The 27,458-nt window shown below is 34.7% G+C and overlaps 2 protein-coding genes and 1 non-coding gene across 4 annotated transcripts in view; 1 reads left to right on the forward strand and 2 right to left on the reverse strand.

The window, feature by feature from the left end:
• GCA (grancalcin) lies at nt 1–19,816 on the forward strand. 2 transcript variants are annotated; one of them, XM_033412543.2, is made up of 8 exons: nt 1–174; nt 4,278–4,436; nt 9,380–9,449; nt 13,254–13,297; nt 13,574–13,721; nt 17,185–17,298; nt 17,637–17,695; nt 18,071–19,816. In XM_033412543.2, the coding sequence occupies exons 1-8, from the start codon at nt 148–150 to the stop codon at nt 18,110–18,112; spliced, it is 663 nt and encodes a 220-aa protein (XP_033268434.1). In that variant the 5' UTR covers nt 1–147; the 3' UTR covers nt 18,113–19,816. The 2 variants fall into 2 exon arrangements, with proteins under 2 accessions (XP_033268434.1, XP_004283662.1); XM_004283614.4 differs by having other exon boundaries at nt 18,344–19,816.
• Nucleotides 10,590–10,698, reverse strand: LOC117198073 (U6 spliceosomal RNA). Its single transcript, XR_004479013.1, has one exon. It is a non-coding gene; the product is annotated as a U6 spliceosomal RNA (small nuclear RNA).
• KCNH7 (potassium voltage-gated channel subfamily H member 7) overlaps nt 18,970–27,458 on the reverse strand; it is a 465,137-nt gene continuing 456,648 nt past the window's right edge. Inside the window, exon 17 of the mRNA XM_049712063.1 lies at nt 18,970–27,315. The gene's annotated coding sequence lies outside the window, so the exon portion shown is untranslated. The remainder of the gene's footprint in view (nt 27,316–27,458) is intronic.

The raw sequence follows: 27,458 nt of genomic DNA on the forward strand, positions 1-27,458 counted from the left end.
GACTCCGGGGGGGTTGGTCTCGAGGAAGTGAACGGCGCGGCCAGCGAGTCCGTCAACCTCACCTTCACCTGCAGCTGTACCTCCGCTTTTCTCCCAGCCTGGCGGACGCTGACTCGGAGGGTGACGGTTGACGTTCGCAAGATTGTCATGGCCTACCCGCGATACGGAGGAGGGGTGAGTCCTGGCCGCTTCGGCGCGGCCTCTGCCTCCGCGGGGTGTGGCGCTCCGGCGGGCGGTGCCAACGTGCCGGATCCGCCTTCGGTCGGTCCCTGCTAACTTCGCCCGCCTCTGGTACCCGGCGGCGCCGGGACTTCGCGCCGTGTAGGAAGCCGGGGCTGGGGCCGAGCGGGGAGCCGCAGGTGTTCTGGTCCCTGAGGAACCCTTAGACGAGTCCTTGTGGAGCCAAGGGTGTGGAGTGTTTTTAGAAATTTCTTCCCTGGAATGGAGGAACAAAGCATCCTTTTTCTTGTTCCAGTAATCTTTTGTGGTCCGCCCTCCGTCCAATCCTCCTTACCCCCCCTCCCCGGTTTTGCTAGACATCCTTTTCCTGAATTTTTTGACCACTTCTTTTCTGTTCTCTATGTTGCTTATGAATAAATTAAGGTATGCTAAATGTCTCCTAATGTTTACTATTCTACCAAGGACAGTGTTCTTCTAGAATTTTGGGGCGGGGATGGGGGAGTGGAGAGGTGGAGAAGATTATACTTTCTTACGTAACTGTTTATCCTGCATCACTTTTGGGAGTTGGGAGTTGTGACTGTAGTATCCATTATGGTAACAGGAAATAAAACAAAATTTAAAATTTCAGTTTACATACATATTTTTATTTTAGGTGTTATAGTGTGATCAGTATTTTCAAGCATAATGATACATTTTAAGCATAGAAAGCTTATACAGATGAGGAAGAAATAGAAAAAATAAGTTCCAAGAATAAAAGGAAAAAGGTAAAATTTCTGAGTGTTCCAGAAGAGCCTTTTCATTTCTCTTAAAAAAAAAAAGGGTAGGAGCAAGTATCAGGTCATTATAGTATGTAGATAGCAACGGATACTTTCCAAAGAGTGATATAAGACATCATTTGTGAATGTCAAGATTTACAGTGTATTAGGCATTGCTTAATGCCTAATACATTTGACTTAAGAACATCAAATGTCAACATAAACTGTGGGGAAAAGTATATAACTTTTCAACATTGTTTTAGGGATAGGGAAGCAAATGTTTGAAGAACACTGACATAAGGTACAGCTGGTATCCTGAGGTATGAAGTGGAGTTCTATGCAGCCTGTTGTGACTTATTACACAGTTTATATGTGCAGAATTCTCCAGGGTTACAGATTATATGATCTAGTTTATCCAAAGTAACCCTCACAAAATGGACAAGTTGTTGAAAATTTCTGGGACGAAACTAGGGATCAAAGATAATACTAAAGATTCAAAAGTGTGCAAAACTACATGAAAATGACATTGCTGACACAAGTCCAAGGTTTTCTTCAGTCGCATTACCAGGTCATGACAATGATGACCTAATGGTCAGTTTTGATTCATTTGAAACTATTGGGAAGACAACTTGAAATATGAATTTATTATAAACTACTTTTCAGGGTTTACTTTGTAGGCTAGGGGTCTGAGTTTCCCTCCATGTGGGCCCTTCCACATGGGTCTTGAGCTTCTTCATGCTGGCCATGTTCTAAGAGAGAAGCTAAAGCTGTGTGTCCTCTTAAAGTCTTAAGCCTGGAATGCATGTGGTGCAGTTTCTACCAGATAAAGCTGACACAGGCCCAGCCCAGATTCAAGGGAGTAGAGAAAGTCTTTGCCTTTGCAGGGGAAAGGTTGCAAAGAATTTGCAACCATCTTTAATCTGGCCTCCACCAGGCTCTGACATTTTTGGATTTTGGAGAAGTTAATATTGCGAAACAGGAAGGAAAGGTAGATAGAAGGTTATTCCTAAGGCCAGGTTCTTCATATAATACTGCTTGCCTGACTGATTAAAAAACAAGTATGCTGAACCCTCCAGGCACACATGGAGATGCCACAGTAGAGGGTCTATAGCCAGTCTCCTGGCACCACCTCAACATGAGCTTTTCGCTAATAGGCTTATATTTAGTTTGGCCTCTCTTCTTAGAAAAAAGTTTTTTCAGTTTTACTTCTGTGAAGCTTAAGGTATGAGGGTCTCCAGTAAGCCTTAATTTCTTGGATATGCCCCAGGCCTTGATTGCCCTCCACGTCCTTGGAGGCCTTGGAACCAAAGTCTAGGTGTTTGTTTTTTGCCTCAGAGCAAAAGCTGCTTTGGGAATTTTGCTAATCCTTTTACCTCTGGGTCTAGACTTGTCCCCCAATATTGGCCTGGAAGTTTCCCCGTATGAGTGAGGAAATTTTACCTTTTTCCTTTAATATTAAAAAATAATATTTTATGAAAATTTTTTTTGTGTGTGTGAAGATTGATCTTATCCTAGTTACCCTTATTAGAAATAGGAAGTTTTTTTTTCCTTGAATCAATATTTGTAATTTATAGAATTTAGATACTTTTAGAAGGCCCATTTCATTTACATTTTTAAAAAATTTTTCAACTTTATTTTATTTATTTTATTTTTGGCTGTGTTGGGTCTTCATTGCTGCGCACAGGCTTTCTCTAGTTGGGGAGAGCCGGGGCTACTCTTCATTGCGTGCGTGGGCTTCTCACTGCGGTGGCTTCTCTTGTTGTGGAGCATGGGCTCTAGGCATGCGGGCTTCAGTAGTTGTGGCTCGTGGCTCGCAGACTCTAAAGTGCAGGCTCAGTAGTTGTGACACATGGGCTTAGTTGCTCTGTGGCATGTGGGATCTTCCCGGACCAGGGCTCGAACCCATGGCCCTTGCATTGGCAGGCGGATTCTTAACCACTGCGCCACGAGGGAAGCCCCTACATTTTCAAATGTATTGGTAAAGAGGTGTTCATAAGCATTTGTTAATATGTATTTTTTAATTTGAATTCTCTTTGTGGTTATATACACTTCTCTTTTTTATTCCAGAAATTGGCCTCTCCTTTGACAGTCTGTCTCTTTGCAAAGAATAACTTTTAAAGTTACTTTTTTTTCAAATTCATTATATTGTTTTAATGTTTATTGTTCCCTTTCTTATACTTCATTGCTTCATAATCTAGTTTTTGATCCTTGAACACATTTCCTGGAGCTCCCATACTTTCTGCATACCTTTTGCCTTTACCATATCCCATGCTGCAGCTTTTCAAACTGCCACTAAAGGCTCCTACCTTTTGCCTTTTTCCCCCTCTTAGAATTCTTTTCTCTTTTTGCCCATCAATTTCTGCTTATTCTTCAAAGATGCAGATCAAGATTTTTGTTCCAAATGGAATAATGAACAATCTTGATACTTATTCCTCCTCCAGACTCATTAAAAACAGTGAGCAAAATATCTCTCTAAGATATAAAAAAATGTATACCAAGTTCCAAAGTGAAAAGAAGACAGTAACCAGAGCCATAGCAGGAAACAAACAGTATGTAGTCTCTGGGGTCAGCTTTATATTTGAATCATGATCTATTTCTTACTAGCCATTTGACCTTAACTAATTCAGGAAACCTCTTGAAGTTTCACGTTCTCAACTGAAAAAAGGATAGTACTTTCATATCTCACTGAGTTGTTGGGAAATCAAATCACATGGTAGATGGAAAGTCGTTAGAACAGTACCTGCAATATAAAAAGCTCTCAATAAACATTAGCTGAGTATTATTATTATTGGTATTCTCGTTGTTGTTATTCTTATCAGTTTTGAAGAGGACTATTGTTGGAATTATCACTTTATTGTTCTGTTCATTGATATCTTGCTTTTTAAAAAATAAATATTTTCTAGTGGAGGGGATGTTAGCCCTATGCATCTTCCCATGATTCATTCACAGTTTTGTTGTATTGTATTTCCCATGTATTCTATGTATGTGTCTTTAGGTATACTACTTCTTAGTTTTACTCTAGGTGAAAATTTCTTGTATTTTTTACTTTTTGCTTCTTGTATTTTTTACTTTTTTAAAGTGTGCCTCATTCTTAGAGGCTAGAGACTTCTTTTTTCTTTAACACTTTAAAACATGTTGGATAACATTTGTTGATGAGCTGAATTAAGTAATGCAGGGCATCTCGCAGTTTGTAGCTAACAGCTTTTGTGATAATTTGGGAGCTTTCAGTAACTCGAGTTTTGCTTTTCAATGGACTTCTCATAAGTATTTTCTTTTAAACCAACTTCAGTGGATAATGGGTAATATTTGTATTAATAACCTTCTCCTTTTTCACTTTTATAGCTTGGAAATTTTAGCAATCAGATGCAAATGGGACAGCCAATGCCAGGAACAGGGCCAGCTGTGCTCCCTGGTGGATACCCTGCATACCCAGCTTATCCGGACAGTTATTCCTCAGCGGGAGACCCCATGTGGACATACTTCACTGCTGTTGCTGACCAGGTAAAATCCTAAATATATAGCACAAATATCAGTTTTAAAAACTGATTGCAACTTAAAACAAATGTCAGCTCTTTTATTTAGTGTGTCATTTTAAATGTATATGAAACTTGCATTTTAAACTTATCTAGACTCATTTTCTTCTTGAGCTCAGAGATGAGGGTAGTCATAATTATCTCATTAAAAAGTCTGTTAGTTTGATGTCTGACACGTTAGGAGTAACCAGGGTGGTGCGTGGAGACTGAGCCAGATAGGATCTGGGAAAAAGAGATTGTATGTAAACCTCCTTGAGGAAGCTGGGGCAGAGTATCACAAAGGAGACTTGTAAATTGTGGATGTTTCCGGGAGAGGCTTGAGGATGGTAAAGCAAATCAGGAAAAGATAAAGGAAACAAGGCAGAACGAAGGGACAAATACCAGACTAATGAGCAGAGACAGAGATTCATACTTGGGTCTCAGTCACAGTCCATGTCTCTTTTCTTTTATAGTGGTCAAGAATGATTTATTGAGTGCATAGAATTTCATAGAAGTTTGATAAAATTTTCCATTCGTTATTCAATCACTTAAATGTTCACTAGGTCCCTTATGCCTTTCTAGAAATAGAGGATATGCACAGAATTATTACATGTGGCAGACACTTTGTTTTGGCTACCCGAATTCCATTCAAAACCTCCTTTTCCCTTTTCACGTGTGGTAGCGGTTGGAAAGCCCTAATACCATCTCAGACACCTTTCTATAAAGGTAACCATGTGCCATAAGACTGGCCATTGAGATGTAGGTGTAATTTCTTTGGGATGCTTTCCTTTTCCAAATGAGGAAAGCTTTCCTGGAACTAGTGTTGGCCCTTTCTCTGCCTTCATCCTACTGCCTGGAAAGGGGACTTGCAGTATGGAGGTGCTGCAGCCACATTGTGATCTTGAGGCAACAAGCTTGAGATAAAGGCCTATGGATGGGGAATGTGGAAACATGGAAAGAGACTGATGGCCCCATTAAGTTGCCACAGAGTCTTGTTCTGCATAGCCCCAGACTTCTTGTATAAAAACAATAAACATTGATTTGTTTAAGCCCCTTTTATAACATTTTCTAATTGTTTTGCAGTTAAATGCAATCCTAACTGTTGCATTATGCCACTCTTATCTGCAAGGAACTCTTAAGTATAATACTGGGAATAAGTATGTTATCTATAGCTGACTATATAATAAATCCATTTTATAAAATTACAACTTAAAACGTAAGAACCAGACATATATATTTAGAGACTTTTTTTGACTTAAGAACTATTTCATTGTAACAGTTGTCAACAATAATTTGCTATGATTGTACTATTTGATACTTTCCTTAAATTTTTCAGTCTTGTGCTTTTGAATAATTAAATTCCATAAGGACGTGGCCCTTGTCATATTGTCTCTTACCCAGGAGGCACTAGGATTATATTAGTCATTGAATGGATGCATAAACTATCTCATTTTCAATTTTTCATCCAAATATTTAGACAGTTCTCTTATATGATGAATTTTGTCTGGCTTTAAGGGTTCAAGTGTAGTATCAGATTTATACATTATGATCCTAGAACCTAGTTACCAAACTCACCTCTGCAGCTATATTCTTTTTTGATAGGCCTCATAATTAAAGATACTCTGAGAAATGTCCAATTAAAAGTTTCTGCAGTGTCCCTTTTTATAGGAGGATGTTTTCCTAACAGTAATGATTCAATCATCAGTTGATTCAGGGAAATTCTGGTTAGTACGTTCATAAATACACACAGGCACACACACGTATACACACAGAAGTATCTTGATAATACCAACAACTTTAATGTGCACACTGCTTGCATTTTTCCACACAGCAGCTCTGAGGTAGGTCAGATGGATGTGCTCTTTTATTATAGATGAGTAAGTAGAGATTAAGATTGATTAGCCTAACAAATAGGACTTGAACTTGAATATCATTTCAAAATCTTGCTGCCTATCAGTTAACCCAACCAAGGGCAATTGATTTTTTGTTAATTATCTATCTAAAGCTCTTAATATTTAATTAGAAAATGCAGTTTTCTACCCCTAATGATAGGTAATTTAGTTGAGGGTTTAGATAGTTGATCACAATCCTCAGCTCAAACTGCCTGTAAAGAGATCCAAAATGATCCCTTGGATTTTCTCCTTATAATTTAGGAAGACACTGCTTGTTAGTTAATTAAGATAACATGTTTTTATAAAATGTATTAAATACTAGTGTGATGTAGTGTACCAGGATAATGCTTTCTGATAGTGATAAATAACTTTCTGCAAAGCTATTCAGGTTATTAGAAAAACTCCAAAATTCTATAAAAACACATGCAAAATAGAATTTCATTCGTTAATTAGGTTTTAGACTTTTAAATTTAATCCATACTTGAATGAGAAATTGTAATAGTTTCAACCTTTTGAAATAGTAAATGAATATGGCTACAAACTGTCAGAAATGACTACAGTTTAGTGAAGAACCAAAGGAATTATCTACATTCTACCAAACAGCTAACTTGCTTTGTACTAGATACTGGGCTAGGGTCTGGGGATGAAAGGTAAATGAAACTCAGATACTGACCTAGACGATCTCTGTCTAGTCAGGGAGATAGACCTGTGGGAAATGATAACGGTACAGGGAGAGGCGTGCTCAAGGTGAGTGAGTGAAGATGATAGCAACACCAAGAACATCCTCCGACCCTTACACTTGTTCTCTTTGCCTAGAACTGCACTGTCCAAATTAAATAGAGTGTGAGCCACAAACGCAAGCCACATGTGTAGTTCTCAAGCCTCCAAGTAGTGCATTTTAAGGAGTAAAAAGAAATAGGTGAAATTAATTTTAATAGAATATTTTATCTAACCCAGTGTATCAAAAAAGATTAACATTTCAACATGTAATCATGTAAAACTTATTAATAAGATATTTTACTCTATGTCGTGGTTACTAAGTCTTGGAAATCTGGTGTGTATTTTACACTAACAGAACACCTCTGTTCAGACTAGGCACATTTAAGTGCTCGGTGGAATGTGGGGCTAGTGGCTTCTGTTTTGGACAACTCGGGCCTAGAGCACTCTCCCTCAGATGTCTGCATAGCTCACTCCTTCACTTTCTTCAAATCTCTCTCAAAATTCGCCTGCTTTACCAAAAGGCTCTGCTTTACCATCTATGTAAAATACCATTGGCCTCCTCGCCGTACTCCACAACACTCCTTCTTAGCACCTTTACTCTGCTGTATTTTTTCCCTCAGCACTTACTACCATCAGATGTAATTTCTGCTTTACCGCCTCTCTCCCACCACTAAAATGTAACCTCTATGAAGGCGAGGAATTTGTTTTGGACACAGCTTGGTACTTAGTCCATTTAATGGTGCTTGAACGTGTTAGGTTGTTCAATAGATATATGTTAAATGGATGAATTTCTTATTCTTTCTAAATGGAACATATCTGTTCATTTATTTCTCTGCATTTTCTTAGCATACTTGTTTTAATGATTGCTCTATAAAATTCTTTCATCCTGTATGAATTTGTTCTGAAATGGTTCATTCTTGTGGACTGTCTTTCTGAACATTAGATTTTTCCACATACTTTGGAATATTGGTTCCTTAAACTTACAGTGAGTGAAGTTTTTGTTTATTCTCCTCACCCCTCCCCTAACCTTTTGTCCCCTTCCACGTTTCCCTTCCTCTCTCCGTGTCACCCTTCCGTACCTAGCGGTTTTGTGATTTTCCCCACCTAGATTGTGTCCAGAATCAGACTTCACTGAAATATAAAATCCTTTGCCTTGAGTTAAGTTGTTCTAATAAATACTTGGGTTTATTTTCCAGAAACAAGCAGACTAAAATACAATAAATAAACCAGTACATACTTTAATATCTTAAAAATGTAAAACCGTCAGGTAAATCTAACAGGCTTGATAGACCTAAACAGGGTCAAAATCAAGAGACAAATGAAGTGAATGATGCAAGTACAGGGTCAGATCCTTTGTTTAAAAACTGGATATTTATTCACAGAATTTTTGCGTTAATTTTTTTAATATCGCATTAAAACATTACTGTGACTACTGAGTTTTCTTAAACTTCCTTATATTTAAAGGTTAGTCTCTCACTTGCCTGATAATGTTTATAATACTCCTTAGAAGTGTCTATAATACTTCTTAGAAGTAGTTTGTAAAAGTTTTGTTTTTTTCTTGGGTTCTTACAAATTACGTGTTTTAAATTTGCCTCCTTAATCCTTTCTCAGAGCTGTTGTTTTGAATTTGTGACAGTGTATGTGATGCTTCCAAGTAAATTACTCTTTATTTTTGTAGAAAATAGGATGAGGTACTGAAACATAATGAGAGTATTCAACCTGGTTCACTTCCATTGTGGTTACTTGTGATAAAAAAAATTTTTTTCCCGTAAGAAGGTCAAACAAGAATATTTGGACAAAAAATCAGAGGGGACTCTAAAACTTTGCTGAGGTTAATGCTGTGGAGGAAAAAGATATTTTCTCTTCCCAGTTAAAGATTGAGTATCCTTTAGAAATAATCTCCTCTCAAAATGGGCATGAAAGGAAAATGTTTGAGACTTCTCTGAACGCATTTTAGCATTTTAGGCATTTTTCTAACTATTCTAAGTAGAGGTATAATGATTCTCACAAGGTATTACTTTGCACTATTATAGGACAGAGTGATTATGCTATTTTTCAGAAGCAGAGAATATAACTTATATTTGAAATACCTGAATAATTTAATAGAATAAAATTTGATTGTGAAAAAAGTATTCATGTTGTGTGATGTTCTCTAATGTGCCTTTGCCGTCAATAATTATCTCTATAATTTTGTAGTTGATAATAGAGTAGTATTTTGAAGATTGCCTATTTATTGATCGGCCTAGAACAGTTAGTTAGCATTTTAGTATGCTTTTATACAGCTGATTTTATTAATCAGGTTATAATTATTTTGTAACAGGATGGTGAAGTGGATGCTGAAGAACTTCAGAAATGTTTAACACAGTCTGGAATTAGTGGAACTTTTTCTCGTGAGATCTCTTTTTTTCTCTGTTAAAATTGGACTAGGAAATTCATTTTCTAACTTTTTTGTTTCCATACTTAAAATATTAAAAAAAATTTTTATCACATATACATGCACATAGTTCAAAGAACCAAATAATTCTGCAAAGCTTGTTATGAAAATACTGTTCAGCATGCATTCCTCCCTCCCCAATGTTAACCACTCGCAGAGAAAATCTCTTTAAAGTTCTTCAGCTAATTCTTTTGAAATTTGCCTCCATATCTCAAAATAGCATGCCTTTATCACTATGGATTTTCACTTTTAATGATCATCAGTTATTATGTCCTGCCGTGGGTGATGAGGATGTAACCCTCTCACCTGTGTCCCTGTACTCTACACAGGAGCTCCCTCATCCATCTGCTGTTAAGTAATTTTCATTAGCTCACTAATCAATATTTGCCTTATTGTTACTATCTAAATGCTCTTCCTGAGTCTTGTAATAATATATGATTACTTTTTCTTTTAATGTAACTTTTTGCTTTTTCTGAAATTAATCTTCATCCAGGAGCTTTCTGTTGTGCTTCGTTTTCTGTGCATAGCTGTCATGCTTGCACTCCTGGAGCCCTTTCTTCTCTCTCTTGAGTTGGATCTCCCCTTCATTCCATCCCTTGTTGTCATTTTAAATTTGATAAAATATATTGAATTAGCTTCTTAATAAAAGTGCATGGGAGGTAAATTTTTTGAGACTTTCTCTGAAAATGCTTTCATTCTATCCTCAGAATTAAGTGATTGGCCAGGTATAGAACTCCAGATTACAAATCATTTTGACTTAGAATTTTAAAGGTATTGCTCCATTGTTTCCAGCTTCCATTGTTGCTTTATCTTTTTGTTTCCTGCCTGTATGTCGTTTATTATTACTGTGTGGAGGCTTGTGAGATCTTCTTTGTCCCTAGTCTGAAATGTCACAGTGCTGTGCCTGGTTGTGTGGGGAATGCAGTGGGCACTCCTAATCTGGAGACTCATTTGCATTAGTTCAGCGCTGTTTTCTCCATTTTCTCTTTCTGGAATGTGTCTTTGGACTGGGTCACTTTTCTTACCTTTTCTCTCCTACCTCCTATTTTCCTCTACTTTTGGGGAAATTTCCTCAACTTTATTTTCTTTTTCTTTTTTAACTATGGGACGCTTCACAGAACAAACTTGTGTGTCATCCTTGTGCAAGGGCCATGCTACTTTCTGTATTGTTCCAATTTTAGTATATGTACTGCTGAAGCGAGCACTCATCTTTATTTTCGAAACCTTCCATTGAGTCTTTCATTTCTCCTATCATGTTTTTAAAATCCAAGAGCCTTTGTTCTTTTTTCATGAATGCGATGTCTTCCCTTATCTCTGAGATTGTTAATGTATTTTTTTTAAGCTTTTTTCTTCCTACATAACCTACTTCCTCCAGTTTTTTTTCCCATGTTGTTTGTTTGGCTGTCTTTCATGTTAGGTGCTTTTCTCAGGTGTCTGATGATCCTAGCTTGCTCATATTTAACTAAAATGCCAGTTAGAAGCCCTGAGAGCCAGGCTGGGTGTTGACTGTAGACTTCAGAGTCTGGTGGTTTGGCTGGGCAGTGTGTCCTCCAGCACTGGGTATCAGGATCTTTCGGGATTTCCTTTGGGGCTGGTTGTCCAGTTGATCTTCTGTCTGGAGCGGAGGAGGGAGGACTCATCAGGGTTCTCAGTCTTTTGTAAATTGTCATTGAATTTCCTTGTTTTAGTAGATAGTCCTGTCCTCAGCTGTGCCTGGTTTCCCAGCCCTCTCCAGAGAATAAAACCCCAGATGTCTACCGGCGTGAGAGTAGCCATCCATGTAGCTGAAGCAAGGAGGGGATTTGGGGCTCTAAAGGCTCCTTAGATAGACATTCAATCAGTCCTTCGGTTTTTGTCTCTACATTCACACCCATTTTCAGAAGTACTGCCAGTCCTTAAACGTTTAGAATATCCTCCAGGATAACCAGGCTGCTTCTCAGGTTGTCTTATTGCAAGTTCAGGAAGCCACTTTCTCAGATCTAGGTTGTCAACTTAGGTCCACCTACTTTTCCAACTTGCAAAATTTTATTCCTTTGTTTTCTCTCTCATTCTCTTCTTCTCTAAAGGATTACAACTTTTAGAAATTCATTTTAATTCTGTCCATTCTAATGGGATGTGGGAAGAAAGGGAAAATCTGTCAACTTTCCTAAAAATTCTCTCCCTTCATTCTTCGTCAGAGATACTTAATCTTACATATACTTGGTCCTATTTTGAGATTGATTGAAGGTCTGCTTATTTGATGACTCAATTTTTGTCATTTATTATCATCTATTCAGATTCTCCCACTTAATGAATGTGTGCTGCCATGTTAACTTTAAGGCAAAACAGATGTCATTTACTTGACAAAATGATGGAATGCCATTCCAGAGATTTCTCCCCCTCCTTGCCTGAGTAGTTTTTGAATGAAGGAGCACTGGGCTCCAATCCTGACTCTTCCACCTGTTAGCTAGTGAACGTGGGAAACTTTATCTTTCTGGGCCACAGTTGCTTTATTTGTAAAATTGGGGCCAGGATAGGTTTGGCATGTTTATGTGAAATCACAAAACACACACTACCTGGCTCATAGTAAATGCTATTCACTGTCAGTTGAATTGTCAGTCTGAAAATACTGTAACCACCTATTCTAACATTGACACCATATGAAACATTCAAAGAAAGCTCTTTTAACTTTTGGATTGTTTTATAATTTTCTTTAATGGGTCTAAAATTTAGCTGAAATAGTTTTTTTTCTTTATAAAAATTTCAAAATATTTTATCAAATAGCATAAAGTAAAATAATTTTAAGCATTTTTATTTATTCATTCATTTATTTTAATGAGCTACTAGTAAGAACTTTGTAAACTTGACTGTACTGACATATCTCCTTTATCAGGACTATGTGTAATTAGTCTTGAGATAAATCAGCATGCTAGTTGAATGTAATTGTGATAAGGTTTAGAAAAATTAAATTCTGCCTAGTGAGTCCTCAGTTATAGTTCTTTAAATATGAAAGTGTTAATATTTCTAATAATCCCTGATTTTAAGATAGCAAACTATCTTGTTATCTTTATTTCTTCTTCCTTTCTTTTCCCCTCCCCCCAGAAAAAACAGTTGCTTTCAGTTCTGAAGCTCATCTTTTTCTTACTTGGTTGATGGCAGTAAACTACCAGATGGTTTACCTACATCCAGATCCATCTTACTTTACTCTCTAGTATGTTCTTCGTCAATTACTGTTTCTGAAATGGAAATTTTAGAATTGCCCCTCTGTTCCTTAAAATCCTTTAGTAACTTCCATTGGTCTAAAACTTTAGGGTGGCATTCAAGACTTTCGTGACCTGGTCCTCATCTGGCTTTCTGAAGTCATTATATGCATATGCCTCTCCTTCCCATATACCCCAAGCTTTAACCAAGTCTCTAACACTTTCAAGTTATGTGATCTCAGCGTATGACAACTTCTACTTAAACCTGACTTGGCATTTGTGTTAGGAAGACTGAAGCCCTCCTTTTCACTTGTTTAATTTTCAGTATTTTATAATTGCTTATTTAATTACCCAAATCCCCTTACTAGATGTGAGTAGTATGAAGGTAGTAACTTTTATTTTAGTCTCTTTTTTTTTTTTTTTTTTTTTACAATGCATGCCTAACATTCAAAGTTTGTTCATTGGGTGATTGTGTATGTTTGGCAATGTGGAAATGTTTTGTTTTGAAAACAGAAATTGTTGTAATTTTATATAAATAAAATCGGGCAGAATTTAATTCAAATAATAAATATGTTTTATAGCCTTCAGTTTGGAAACCTGCAGAATTATGATTGCCATGTTGGATGTATCCTTGACTAAAAATAGAAAATATTGGAATAGAGAATATTAAGGCAATTGTTAGATATAAATGATCATAGTAAACTAGAGAGTTTAACAATACTTTGTAACATCCTGTTTGAATTCCATTCTTTTCCATTTTTACACAGAAATCTATTTATATGCTAAATTTGGCTAACTCTTGCAGAAGTGAACTTAACAATATTTTAGTCAATTATTTGGAGTTTGGGGTCCGGGTAGATTCTTTGGTATCAAAATTTATTTTTGTTAATAAAACTATCAGAGAGATTACACAGGAAAAATGGGATTTAATGAATTCAAAGAACTTTGGGCAGCTCTTAATGCCTGGAAGCAAAATTTCATAACTGTTGATAAAGACGGAAGTGGCACAGTAGAGCGTCATGAATTGAATCAAGCCATTGCTGCTATGGGTAAGAATATTAAATTCTTTAGAGTCGATCCAGGTCATCTTTGTTCAGATGAATATTAATTGTTTAAATTTGCTAAGTAATAAAAGGGTATATTATTTCACCAGCTGTTGTCCAATTTGATTTCAAGGTTATAGATACATTCTGATTTAAGACCTTTAACAAAACCATTTTGTTTCTGAGTTTTCCAAAGATGATCTTTCATACACTCTGGTTGATAAAACAATTTCTGAATTTCCTTTGTTGAGTATACTTAAATTTATTCTAATTGTTTGTACTCACTTACCATTTATATTGTATTCTTTTGTAACTTGGTAAGATCTCTAATTTGACAGCAAAGCCTTATCTCAATTACAGGTCTCCATACATAGTCTAGCTTTCTAGCAGTAAAACCTGTTTTTTTGGTTTTTCTTCTTTTTTTTATGTAGTGTAGAACACACAGCAGACACCGGAAGACCTCAAAATGGGAAGTCTACATTTTAGAATATCTTAAAAGACTGTAAATTTATTTTTAGCATAGCTCTGATAAGCTGAGGTTCTCAGTCTATTTTCTTTCAAAAAGTGATAATATAAATCGTGTTTAACTTGTTTACAGTTAATGCAATTTTAAGTAGTTTTCTTAATTGTATTTACTTTCGTGATTTTATTTATACTCATTTTTAAACAAAATTCTTTTGTAACAGAACTCACTTTTTGAAAGATTTTATTTAACTTTCAGAAATCTGAACCAAGTGCAAATTACCTCAAATTCCAATTTAAAGTCAAAGCCATGATTAGTTTCGTTGTATCAATAGATGTTTTAATAGATGGTCATTTTAGGGACAGTCCTGGCCATATAAACATGTATAGTTCAACTATAGAGTCTTAATTCCTAATGAATTAAACTTGGTTCTTAATTCAGCACAGTGTTGGAAAATTAATATAACCAATTGCAAAAAAGAAAACCACCAAAGAGTTCACATAGGCAGTTGAGTGTAACAAAGAGGTATTCTGTATTTTTCAAATTTAAGATCTTCAGATATATTTTAAGATATTCAAATTATTTTTACTGAGAATGCTATGGAAAATCTTATGAATTTTATCAGTCCCACATCCAGATCATAATTCTCTAATAGAAAGCTCAGGGCTTATTTGCATATAATTACATTAGTTTGCATATATGACTTCTATTAATTTATACCTTTCATTTACTTTTAGCAAGTTTCCTGGATTGTATTTCATTATAGCTATGCATAGAATTATCTTCTGTTGCATTTGTTTTTATTATTTTTCCCTTTGACTGGATTAATGTCTTTTGTCTAAATCTACTAATCCATTAATATATAAAGACAATAATTCTAGGCAGCATTCTTCACAGTAAAGTGTACACATTCATTAAATACATAAGACAATCTCTAGGGGTGCAACAAGTGGAATATATTAATTTATATTTTTAATTACTTTTATTCCATTCTTTTTAAATTTTAGTTTTATATATACTTTAAAATGTAAATAATCAAATAGTAATTCATGTATAGAATTTAAAACTAAATGAATACACATATAATGGGAGTGAGTGATCCAAAACTTTTTACTCATAGAAGTACACATTCAAAAACTTTTGGAGTCCACTGGGCTAGACAATAAAGAACCAAGGAAATAGTAAGAAGACTGTGGTTAAGATGAAAATCTGTGAAGAAACAGAATAAGGGTTATAGGACAAAATGGAATAACATTTTCCTATTTCTCCCCCCTCTGAGTAACCATGTTGATTCTCAAATTTTCTTTGACTATAAAAGATACTTGTAAGCAATATAGTCAATGGGAAATATAGGTTTGAATGATAGCAAAGATCACTAATAACCTTTGCTTTGATTTTCTTTTTTTTAATAGGTTTGTTTTATTTATTTATTTATGGCTGTGTTGGGTCTTTGTTGCTGTGCACGGGCTTTCTCTAGTTGCAGCGAGCGGGGGTGCTCTTCATTGCAGTGTGCAAGCTTCTCATTGTGGTGGCTTCCCTTGTTGTGGAGCACGGGCTCTTAGGCATGTGGGCTTCAGTAGTTGTGGCTCGCGGGCTCTAGAGCGCAGGCTCAGTAGTTGTGGCGCACAGGCTTAGTTGCTCTGTGACATGTGAGATCTTCCTGGACCAGGGCTCGAACCTGTGTCCCCTGCACTGGCAGGCAGATTCTTAACCACTGCACCATCAGGGAAGCCCTCAATTTCATTCCCTTTTATGGCTGAGTAATATTCCATTGTATATATATATATATATACCACATTTTCTGTATCCATTCATCTGTTGATGGACAATTAGGCTGCTTACATGACATGGCTATCGTAAATAGTGCTGCAGTGAACACTGGGGTATCATTCCTTTTTCTGGCTGAGTAATATTCCATTGTATATATGTACCACATTTTCTGTATCCAGTCATCTATCGTTGGACGTGTAGGTTGTTTACACGTCCTGACTATTGTAAATAGTGCTGCAATGCATATTGGGGTACACGTGTCCTTTGAGTTATGGTTTTCTCAGGATATAGTAGTGGGACTGCTGGGTCATGTAGTAGTTCTATTTTTAGTTTTTTAGTGAATCTCCATACTGTTCTCCATAGTGGCTGTATCAATTTACATTACCACCAACAGTGCAAGAGGGTTCCCTTTTCACCACACCCTCTCCAGCATTTATTGTTTGTAGATTTTTTGATGATTGCCATTCCAAAGCAATCTACAGATTCAGTGCAGTCCCTATCAAATTACCAATGGCATTCTTCACAGAATTAGAACAAAAAATTTTACAATTTGTATGGAAACACAAAAGGCCCCGAATAGCCAAAGCAATCTTGACAAAGAAAAATGGAGCTGGAGGAATCAGGCTCCCCGACTTTAAACTATACTACAAAGCTACAGTAATCAAGACAGTATGGTACTGGCACAAAAACAGAAATATAGTTCAATGGTACAGGATAGAAAGCCCAGAGATAAACCCACACACATATGGTCACCTAATTTATGACAAAGGAGGCAAGAACATACAATGGAGAAAAGAGAGCCTCTTTAATAAGTGGTGCTGGGAAAACTGGACAGCTACCTCCAGTCCTCCCAGAAACACCCAGAGCTCTGATATTCTTTAAAGAACTATAAAATTACAGGGTTGAAATATTGATGCATTAAAAAAACCTGTGACATACACTAGACCTTATTTCAAAATCAAAATATATTTTAAAAACACAAAAAGATATTTTCTTTTTCCTAGCTATCACTTTTTTACAAAGCTAGAATTGTGAGAATTATGTACCACTTCACTATTAGTAATGAAACCTTTGATCAATTTCAATTGGAATGTGTTTTGTTTCTAATGTATATTTTTATGTAATGAATTTTGAATGTTAATTTGTTTTATGACTTTATTAACAAGAATGCATTGTTTGTTGTGTTCTTTTGATGTTTAGTTTTGGAAGTTTTAATCTAGCAATCCCTTTTTCTAGGTTATAGGTTGAGTCCTCAGACATTAACTACTATTGTTAAACGTTATAGCAAGAATGGCAGAATTTTCTTTGATGATTATGTTGCTTGCTGTGTGAAGCTTCGAGCATTGACAGGTATGGACCATTTATGGGTACAGTATCATGTAGCTTTTTTCTTGAATGGTGTCCCTCACTTTCTTCAGCAAGTTGATGGTATTATGTATTTTCCCCCTTTATTCACTATTAAATCTAATCAGAGCTTTAAGGCTTTAAAAATTTAGGATTATAAATAGTGAAAAATTGTTATAGCTCAGTTTTGGAAAGTTTTCTTCATATCTCAGTTGCCTGGGACATAAAATCACTTAAGATTTACTTGATTATAAAATTATTCATTTTTTAGTACCTGGGGACACCAAGTATTTAAAACTATAGATTTTAAATTATAACAGAAAAAGTAATTTTTTTGTTTAAAGATTTCTTTAGGAGAAGAGACCACTTGCGACAAGGGGTTGTGAGTTTCATATATGATGATGTAAGTATCCTGTATTACACTTTTGATATTTATACTGTGTTTTGTATATGTTTACAGTTGTCAAAAAATTTAAGTGATCTCTGGTTTCAGTACTGGAAATAATATATTTTAGAGACCATATTCTTTATGTTTTTCAGCTTAACGCAAATGTAAGATTCAATCGTGGTAGAAATACCAATTTGACTTTATAGTAAACATAAAAATACTTTTAAATTTTATGACAGACTTTTGGCAGTTTATGTTCCAAATCATGTTTAAGGGCAAAACTACCATTGCTTTTATAAAGAGTAATTTACTTGTGATGGTCTTTCTTCTAAGAGAGATAGGAAATTTTCATCTATGATAGGTAATGGAACTGTTCATTTCTCATTTCAGATGGTTGCTGTTAACCTGATTCCAAGTTTGTTTTGTTTTTAACTGAAGGAGAGGTTATATTTCACATGTTCTTTAGTGTTTCAAGGTTTTGTTTTATTTTCGTTATGTAGGAATTATAGGGTCAACTTTACCCTACTAGTATAATACTGGTTTGAGTTACAAGCCTTAGAAACTCAAAATTTCTCCTTTTGTGAAAATGCTTCTGTAGAATATAATTAATCAAAACCAAAACCATTTTGTTGTTACCAGCTGGTGATTTTGCTTATGTATTAGTTTTTGCAGGGCACTATGACAATTTGATAGTCTAGAATTTGAAGGCTGAAGAAATACTGTGAATTTCTCTGCTTGGAAGAAATGAACTGAACTACTTTGAATTAAAGCTTTTGGGGCTTTTCCATGTTCCTGTCTGTTAAATCTCTTCTCTTTCTATGTGTTTTTACTTTAGCTCACCATGCAAAGCAGTAAAAGAGATGTTTTTGTATTTGTAATATTTATATAAATTTATAACTTTAGGGATATCTGCATAATAAATATTGGTATATGATTAAGTGATATAAATACCTCTTAGTTTTAATTTTCTTTCTTACTTACAAGATAGATTATATAAGAAACCAAATGATGAAAGCCTAGATAAAACTAATTTATACTTACCTGAAGGTTATAAATTATACTTGGAAATTTTGTTTGTAGTTGTTGGTATTTGAGGGTGAGCCAGAAGGGGAAGCCTAGATTTTGCGCCATCTTTGTAATAGGGTTTGTTCTTTGATCACATAATCAGAGAACAGAAACTCATGAGTCTTTGCCTGTGAAGAAGAAAATTGTACTTCCTAAAATTTTATCTTAAATCACCTTAGGTGAACCATAAATTAAACTATGGTGAAATAAAACTACAGGAGGCATTGTTTTTCCTTTTTAAATTTTTTGCAGTATATATTTTTCTTCAATATGTTTTATTGTCTCCTGTGGAAAAAAATTCTTAATAAACATAACTTTTTTCTCTGCGCTTTATAGGTAACCTAAAATGGCGTCTTTTTCTAAATCTAGATTTTCTGGAAATGACGTATTTTTAATGAAATGTCAATATTTAAATTTGTCCTTTTAAACTAAATTGTTTATACATAATGCTGTTAACTGTTTAGAAAGTTTAAAAAACTCCAGTAATCTACCACTTTGTTTAAATGTTCAGAAATTATAAGTTTGACTTTCTTGACAACATTAGCCAGTGATTTTGGCATTAGTAAACCAGTAAGTCTTTACCACTAGGTGTAATGTGGGTCCTAAGCATGGTAGGCATTGTGGAAGCATTTTTGAGTGGTGTTACTAACAAAAATTGCAAAGTGGAGTCACCAGGTCCTTAGCATTTAAGATTCCTGGTATAAGCTGCTGCAATTAATCCAGTCCCTTTCTGGGCAAACACCCCAAAGTCTTTCTTAATGAAGTTTTAATAAACCACATATTTTTTCTTACACTTTAACTGACTATCTTCCAGCTTAAAGGTGCAAATGTCATAATCTTAATATGGCTCGTGACCAAATTAATAGTTTTTCATTTAAAAATTTTTCATTAAAAATGGAGGATGAATGGTAGCATCTTGAACAAAAACCTTTTATAAACTTTCACTTTAAAAAAATCCTAGAAAGGAAGTAATGTATATTCATGTTGATATTGATAATTTTATATAATTACCTGTCGAATTCATTTGGTCAGCTTTATAAAAATGTGTGAATAAATAATCCATGTAATTTTGTCCTCTGGCTGTTAATTTTTTTTTCATGAACATATATTTGATAATGTGAGAGCATGTTAACTGAGTCATAAAAGATATCGAATTCTAATTAGAAGTGTTGTAGGAAAAGCTAATGTAAACACACTATATCATTCATGTTGAATAAGGGTGATACTATGACTCAGTAGCATGGAATTTTAACATCTGATTTATACAGGTGGTTGTTACTGTCCTATTCTGAGGTCATTTATAATTTTCCTTATTTGGATGCTCATAGTTGAGGTAAAACTTTTAAAATGGCTTGACATGACTCATATAAGTTTTGCCAAATGACACTTTGTGTTAGAACTTCTTCACACAATTCTCTAAGTCATCCTTTTCCAAAGGTGTTCCTATGACTTTTGGTCATAGGAGGTCTGTGAAGAAGGAGTTTCCATGACCAAACGTATTTGGGAAAGTCTCACCTTCCTCAGGGAGCTTAAAAAAGCCTAAGGTACAGAAAATCTCATTTAATTTTATTTGACCCAGTTTTTTCCAAACTTTTTTTTTTTTTTAACCACAGAACCCTTCCTCTTAGCAAAACTAATGTTCCATGCCAATCCACCCCAGTTGTCAGACAGTTCTTTTGCACTTTACATTAGATAGATAATTACATAAACATTAGCCTTAAAGAATATATTACTAGGATTTTTTTGCTGAAATGCAATTCACATTTTTGATGCTTTAAAATAATTAATGTAAACAGACATCCTTTACTAAGGTAAAAATTAAATAGTTTTACAGGGAGTAATACTGGAATATGAATATAGTTTGGTAGTTTGTACTGGTTAACTCATGCCCCAGTTTTCTTATGATGATGTAAATTATTGAATAATGTACACTCTTAATGTCTAAGTGCTTTTATTTATCCAATAAACATGTTTCCATGTCATTTTGAGAATTTTTTTAATAAACATTCAAATAGCTTGCTGTAAAGTTTTGCATCATACAAAATCTGTTACATATATATTATGAGATGCTTCAGTTCAAATAACAGTGCAGTAGTTCACCTATGCCTAAAAGACTGCCAAATGATTAAAGGTCAGGAATTACACTTCTATTTCGAGTGGCAGTTTACACATTTTAAATTACATCAAGGGGAGATTAACACTATTGGAATCTTAATTTGGTCCACTTTAAATGTTATTTCAAGGACTGCGCTCAATTGATCTATCAAGCATGAATTCAGAAACAAAAAGTAATAAAAAAAAGTCAAGTGATATGTTTATTTCCAGAAAAGGCATTTACCCTGGAAGAAAGTAAAATTTATCAATGTAGTTAAAATCTGTGTAATTAAGAACATAAAAAAATTAATTTGTGATGATTTCTTTAAATATACAAATCACGTTCACCTGTTATGGCATTACTAAACGACAAACAAAAGAAATACTATTTGTCAGAAGTGTGTTTTTCTTTGTCCTTTTATGTTCGACAGACTCATAAATGATATGTTTTCTTTGTAGCAGTTTTCTGAGAAATTAATAGGAATAGATTTGTCAAAATCTGGTAAATTAAATCTAGTGAGTAAAATTCAATACATTTTTCAGGTTAGCATATTTTTCTTTTAAACTTTAAAATGCAACCATGGGTGTTTGATTACTTTGAAACTTGTATTAAAAGATCACATTTTTGTTGGTCTTAATCAAATCATTTTCATAGCAAATTAAGCATTTTGAAATAAATGTACAATGCTAAGTTATCATCTAAGAGTATATCTTGACTTCATAATAATATTAGATGATACAAAGAAAAAATAAATATTTAGAACTTCTGTTATTATAGTGATGAATGCAGGCAGGATTTTAAATGACTACTGTTCAGATAATTTGTAGTCTAGAATAAGATCATAACATCACATATGTCCATATTGAATTCAAATTGTCCTGTAACTTAGGATTCTGAGCACAAAACTACTTGCCAGAAAACTGGGAAAGTTATGAAAAATTTCTCTGTCTCACTATCAGCTCAGTATTTGAATGCTGGGAAACCTGCGTTTTTGTTTCTTGCCATGTCTTTTTCTACTTATTTTAAAAAACATATAGTAAAGAAAAGAGCCTTATATTACTTAACATTCGTTTTACCCATGTAGCTTGGTAATATGCAGCTTTGTGTATTACATTTTGAGCATTCAAAGCTCAGATGTGCTTCTATATCTGAATATATAGTAAGTAGACCTTGGTGGCACTTCTGTGCTGCTATGATGTACCACAGAGGGAATGAGTAGGCTCCTTGCCTATGTGCTACTTACGTTTTTAGGTGTGCCCCTTCTGCAACATCAGAGATGGTGGCAATTTGGAAATCTTACAGGGAGTGAGAAGAATTGGTCTAGGTCATTTAATACCTATATTCAGAGACAAGTATGCCAGGAATTAGTACCCCTTCTGATACTGTGTGTGTGTGGGTGTGGGTGCAACCTTTTCCCATAAGCGTAAAAATATGAATATGTACTTTACAGATATACACATATAGTCATTTGCATTTTAGTTGACTGTATTTAATCACGTTTTATCTTGTTATGATTACTGAAATTGCAAAGGATAACCTGAACATTGCTAGTATGGATGTTCTAGAAACATACTAATTAAAGATCCATATTCTTTTGAAAATTATAGGCCATTTAAAAATGATTTTCTGATTAATTGAACTTGTGGATACATATTTAATTGCCCAAAGCTATCTAAATGCATTACCCCCAATTTATCTTAAGGCAAGAGACTAAGTTTTTAAATATTTTGCTTTTTCATACTTTGATACTTATTTTCTAATCAGCTTCACTTGTAGATATCAATGCAGTGCTTTCTGCTACTCTGATTTCATTTTTTATTTATCAAGTAGGGAATGTTCTCTTGGTTTTTTAAACGTTAAAAATGAATGGTAGGTATTCTCAACCTTAAACAGACTAAACAGCCCTTAGCTTAAAACATGCCATATTATGATTAACCAATTTTATTTAAAAGTTTTCTTTGAAGATAGTTTGATGTTTTAAAAAGTAATAGATAAATGATTCCAGGGGAAGAATTAAGAATGTATGAAACTTAGGCAAATGAAAATAATATCCCAGTGTTTTCATTCTAGATGAAAAATATGTATCAAGCATACATTATGAAAAACTTTGTCTCACATGTAAATTAAAGCCTGATTAGCCATCAAAAATTTTAAATAATCAAACAATAAATGTTTTAGTAAGTTACTGTTGTGTTCTCAAGAGGCAAAAAGTGCAGTGTTTTTATGTTTCTTTAATTTGAGATTTAATGCTTTTTACCACTCAGTCCAGCTTACTAGCGCCTCAGTGGAACTCAGTAAAACTGTAGCACTGTTACAATTATGTGATTTTGTGAAATACATCAGCACCACCATGCCTGTACCTATCACTGTACCTAGCAAAATGTTGGAAAGAGTTGGCTTCTCTAATAAAAGTATCCTAAGTAGCTAATGAGATTTACTTTCTTTTTCCCCAAAATAATTTCTTTTACAAATTCTTGAATTTTCATGTATAAATAGATCAGAAATTATATGCTTCATTCTTAAATTATGTATATATACTATATTTTCAATACAACTTTTACACTTTTAGCTACCAAAAATTTGCAACCATTTTTACATGAAATTTACAGTTTTCTTATTTACAGTTATTTGTGGAAGGTTATTGCAAAACTAGTTGTGCAAGTAGATTACACTGTCAATATCACATACCAATCTTTGAAGAAAATATTTGCTAAAAAATAAATATTTCTGCACAGAGTATTTCAAAAGCATCATGATTTCATGCTACGCTATGTGCATAAAGACTAGGAAATATACGTGTTTTGGTAGATTGTTTCATTATGTTTAAAGCATTCCAAAGTACTACTACTTAACCAATGTGAGCGAGCTTCTTTATATCAGATGACTGACGTTTTCAAGTAATTACACACATTACTGTTTGAAATGTATTATTTTTTAACTGGCAAACATTCTGGTATACATATTCCTAACAAAAGTATAGAACACAAATTTCAGCTAAAAATAGGTAATATGCCTTTAATTAAAATTGGCAGGTGCCTAGGAGATTAAAAACTAGGGATCCCCCAATATTTTTATCCTATTTCCTTAATATTTGGAAAAAGAGTACCATATTATTTCAGTGCTATTGTAATTACAGGGCCATTTTGATGAGGCTCTTTGGAGGAGTTAATTATAAGATTACTGATCTTTGAATTTTACACCTAAATAACATAAGAATGATGGAATTGTGTGGAATTTTCTCAAATACTCAAACAATATATTGTCAGTATTAAAAAATACAGTTTAAATGTTAACAGTTGTGATTATTTGATTATTTTCAACTTAAAAACACCATTAATATACAGACAGTGGAAGTACAAAGAACATAGGTAAGACATATAGTACTTTAAAACCACAGCTGTGCTAAATTATTTTGTGTCTCTCAAAATATAAATGAATTAATGTAAGTCACAGATGTCATGACTGCAATTGAGTAATTCATCTGGGTTTTGATACTAGCTTTTCAAGAATAACCATGTTAATATTGCCACTTCTCAAAATAAAAATATTTTATTGGGAGCATTTCTGTATTAATTCTTGGTATTCTCACTTAAAAGTTGGATTATGATTGGAAGAACAATGCAATTGGTCAGTTTTATGGTTCTGTGTTCTTAACATTGCATTCCTCGAGATGTGTTATTCTATTCATAGTAATAATGTGTCAGTTTTAAATAAATTTTAGACATCTCTCTCAACCCCCATTTAATAGTTTACGTAAGCCTTGTAATAATTTCTTTTATGCTGTCAATTATTAATAGTTATTAATAATTCATGTCTTTTGTGTATTGCATATTCTTAAAGTGTATTTGTACCACAAGAGCATGTAATGAATTATTGTAAGCTTGGGCACTGATCACTCACAATACCTAATGCTTTATAAAGCATTTAAAAACACAATCCATTTAGTTTTTAAAAGGTTGACATTACTGCATAGTAAGTTAACGAGAACCACAAGAAAAACACCTTTAAATGAAAACAGGTGAGAGGGAGAAGGGGACGCTATTGCATACCTAGAAAACAATTGCAATGTAAATGTAATTTTATGGATCTTGGACAAATGTAATATTTGACAAATATTGGGGTGCTATGGCAGAGGAAGCTTCCCTAATGCTGGCGTTCTCCTCTGACCAGATGCATCTTTGAGAGTTGTGTGAGAAACACCGTATAGATTTTTGTCATAAAGGTTAAATGCAGGCAGTGTCAGGCAGGGGAAAGAGCACTGAAAGGTTTTTAGAAGACAAGTAGTGCTACTGCACTGGTACCACAAGACCACCACCTTTGTGATGATGCATAAGTCACACGATGATCTTATAGTTTTACGGTGCCTTGTGGTTTACAAAGCACTTCCGCAAATATATTTCAGAGACCCCTCAACACCCCTTCAAGATATTTAAGATGTTGTCTCATTTTTATAGTTTTGGATACTGGGGCTCACTGAGGGTCTGTCTTGACAGTGAGTAGAGGAGGTAGGATCTGAATTCAGGCTTACCACACTGAGTCTCTTGCCGTTGCTACCACTGCACGCTAGAGCTTAGGCAGGCTACGTCTGTGTAATGTAATGTTTGTGCCATGAGGGAGTGGGCCTAGATGCCTGAAAAGAGCCATTACAACTGTGAAATTCTATTTTCTGAAAAAACACTATTTTCTTCCAAAATTGTACTTTGAAAATTATTTTAAAATATCCATTTGGGAACTATCATGGATGTAAAGAGGCTTCCTTAGTGAGCCAGTCTTCACGGAATACATTCTAGTTATACTGAATTCAGCAGATCATCTTTGCCCACTTGGCATTTAACATCACTCAGAGTAGAGATGTTTGTAAAGATGAGATTCATAGTCTCACAATTATTATTGTGAATAGTATTACTTTAAAGCTATAAACCTAATAGTGCAAAATACAATTAGGAGAGAGACACCAATAGCTACACTTGAGTTTTTCTGAATCGAAAACTTTAGTCTCGGTAACAGCTATTTAGTTGGAGACATTGCACGTTGTGCAAAAGCTAAATTGTGGAAAATTGTTTGTTTTCCTGATTGAACATAATGTTATGTTCCTGGATGAGAGCCAAAGAATCTAGCATTTTTGAGCACCTACCATGTGCCAGGCACTTTCCTATATGTTATCTCATTTCCTCCTCAGGTGTCTTCAGGGCAGGTACCATTATCTCTGGAAAAAGACTCAGGGAGGTTAATTAACTTGCTCAGGGTCACACAGCTATTAATGGAAGAACTCATGCTGAGACCCAAGTTGGTCTGACCACAGAACCCTGCATGGGTGATTCTCAAAGTGTTCACGTGCATCAGAATCAGAATCGTATGGAGAAGGGCTTGTTATAATGTGATTACTGGCCCCACCCCCAAAGCTTCTGATTTAATAGGTATGGGTGACGCCCAAAAATATGTTTCTAACAAGTTCCCAGGTAGTTGGAGCTAGTGCAGCTAATTCGAGGGCCGCCCTTAAGGATATCATCATCCTGTCTTTCAGGTGCCTCTTTGAACTCACATGATAGACACATTTGTTTTACTGCAAAAAATGTGATTAGAAATCGAATAACATTTAAATTTTTTTGGTAATTTATAAACATTTTAATTTACAGTTAGAAATCCACTTAAATAATTGATCTACTTTTGGTTTTAACCATGGATAACCCATTTGAAAAACTCCAATTCACTTCTAGTAACTAATTCTACCAGATTCCTTTTTTTAACCATGAAAGGCATTCAGAGGAAAGATACTATTGTTAATAATTCTTATTTTAGATAGGCAGATCAGGTGATCAATTTTTTCCTTAGATAATATATGATGGGATTTTAAAATAACATTTGTATTAGGACTTTGTTCTTTTAAGTATTTGAGAACCACTGCTAAAGATCAACCTCCAAAAGGACCTTGTGAGTAACATACATTAAACCCTCATACACACATTAAACCTGACACCAAATTCTACTATGGCCTGATTCGGTTTCCTTACGTTCTGACTAGAAGAGTCAGAAAGTTCAACTCTGATGACCAACCCATTATAATAGACTTAAGAAACTGTACTGTCCCAGATGTGCCCCTACCTTCCCACGTTTGTTGAATGAGTGATTATTTAAAAACCCTACAAGGACATTGCTTCAGCGTTTTTCATTCCTGGTTTTCTCAACTAATTAAGAGTATGGGACTCCTCTATAGGAGGATAAGATCTGATAAGTCTTTCAGATCTCTGCCTAGCAAATAATACCATCAGAAAACATCTAACCCAAATAAACTTTAGATATTAGATGTCATTTTATTTAGGCCTGGAGACCTAAATATTAATATTATATATTATTTTAAATATAAATATTTATATTAATATAAATATTAATATTATTTTTAGGTGGAAGGCAAAAAGAATTATGTTAGTGCTTTTAATTACCTAGAAGGAGAGCGGTTGCTATACTGCTGTTAAACCTACAGCAGTGAGGAGCAAAGAACAGACGCCCTCCAGCGACCTACACGCACAGGCGGGGCCAAATCCAAAGCTGAGCCCCTGGGAGCTGTGAGAACAAAGAAGAGAAAGGGAAATCTCTCCCAGCAGCCTCAGAAGCAGCGGA

This window comes from Orcinus orca, chromosome 7, assembly GCF_937001465.1.
Source record: "Orcinus orca chromosome 7, mOrcOrc1.1, whole genome shotgun sequence".
Taxonomy (NCBI): Eukaryota; Metazoa; Chordata; class Mammalia; order Artiodactyla; family Delphinidae; genus Orcinus; species Orcinus orca.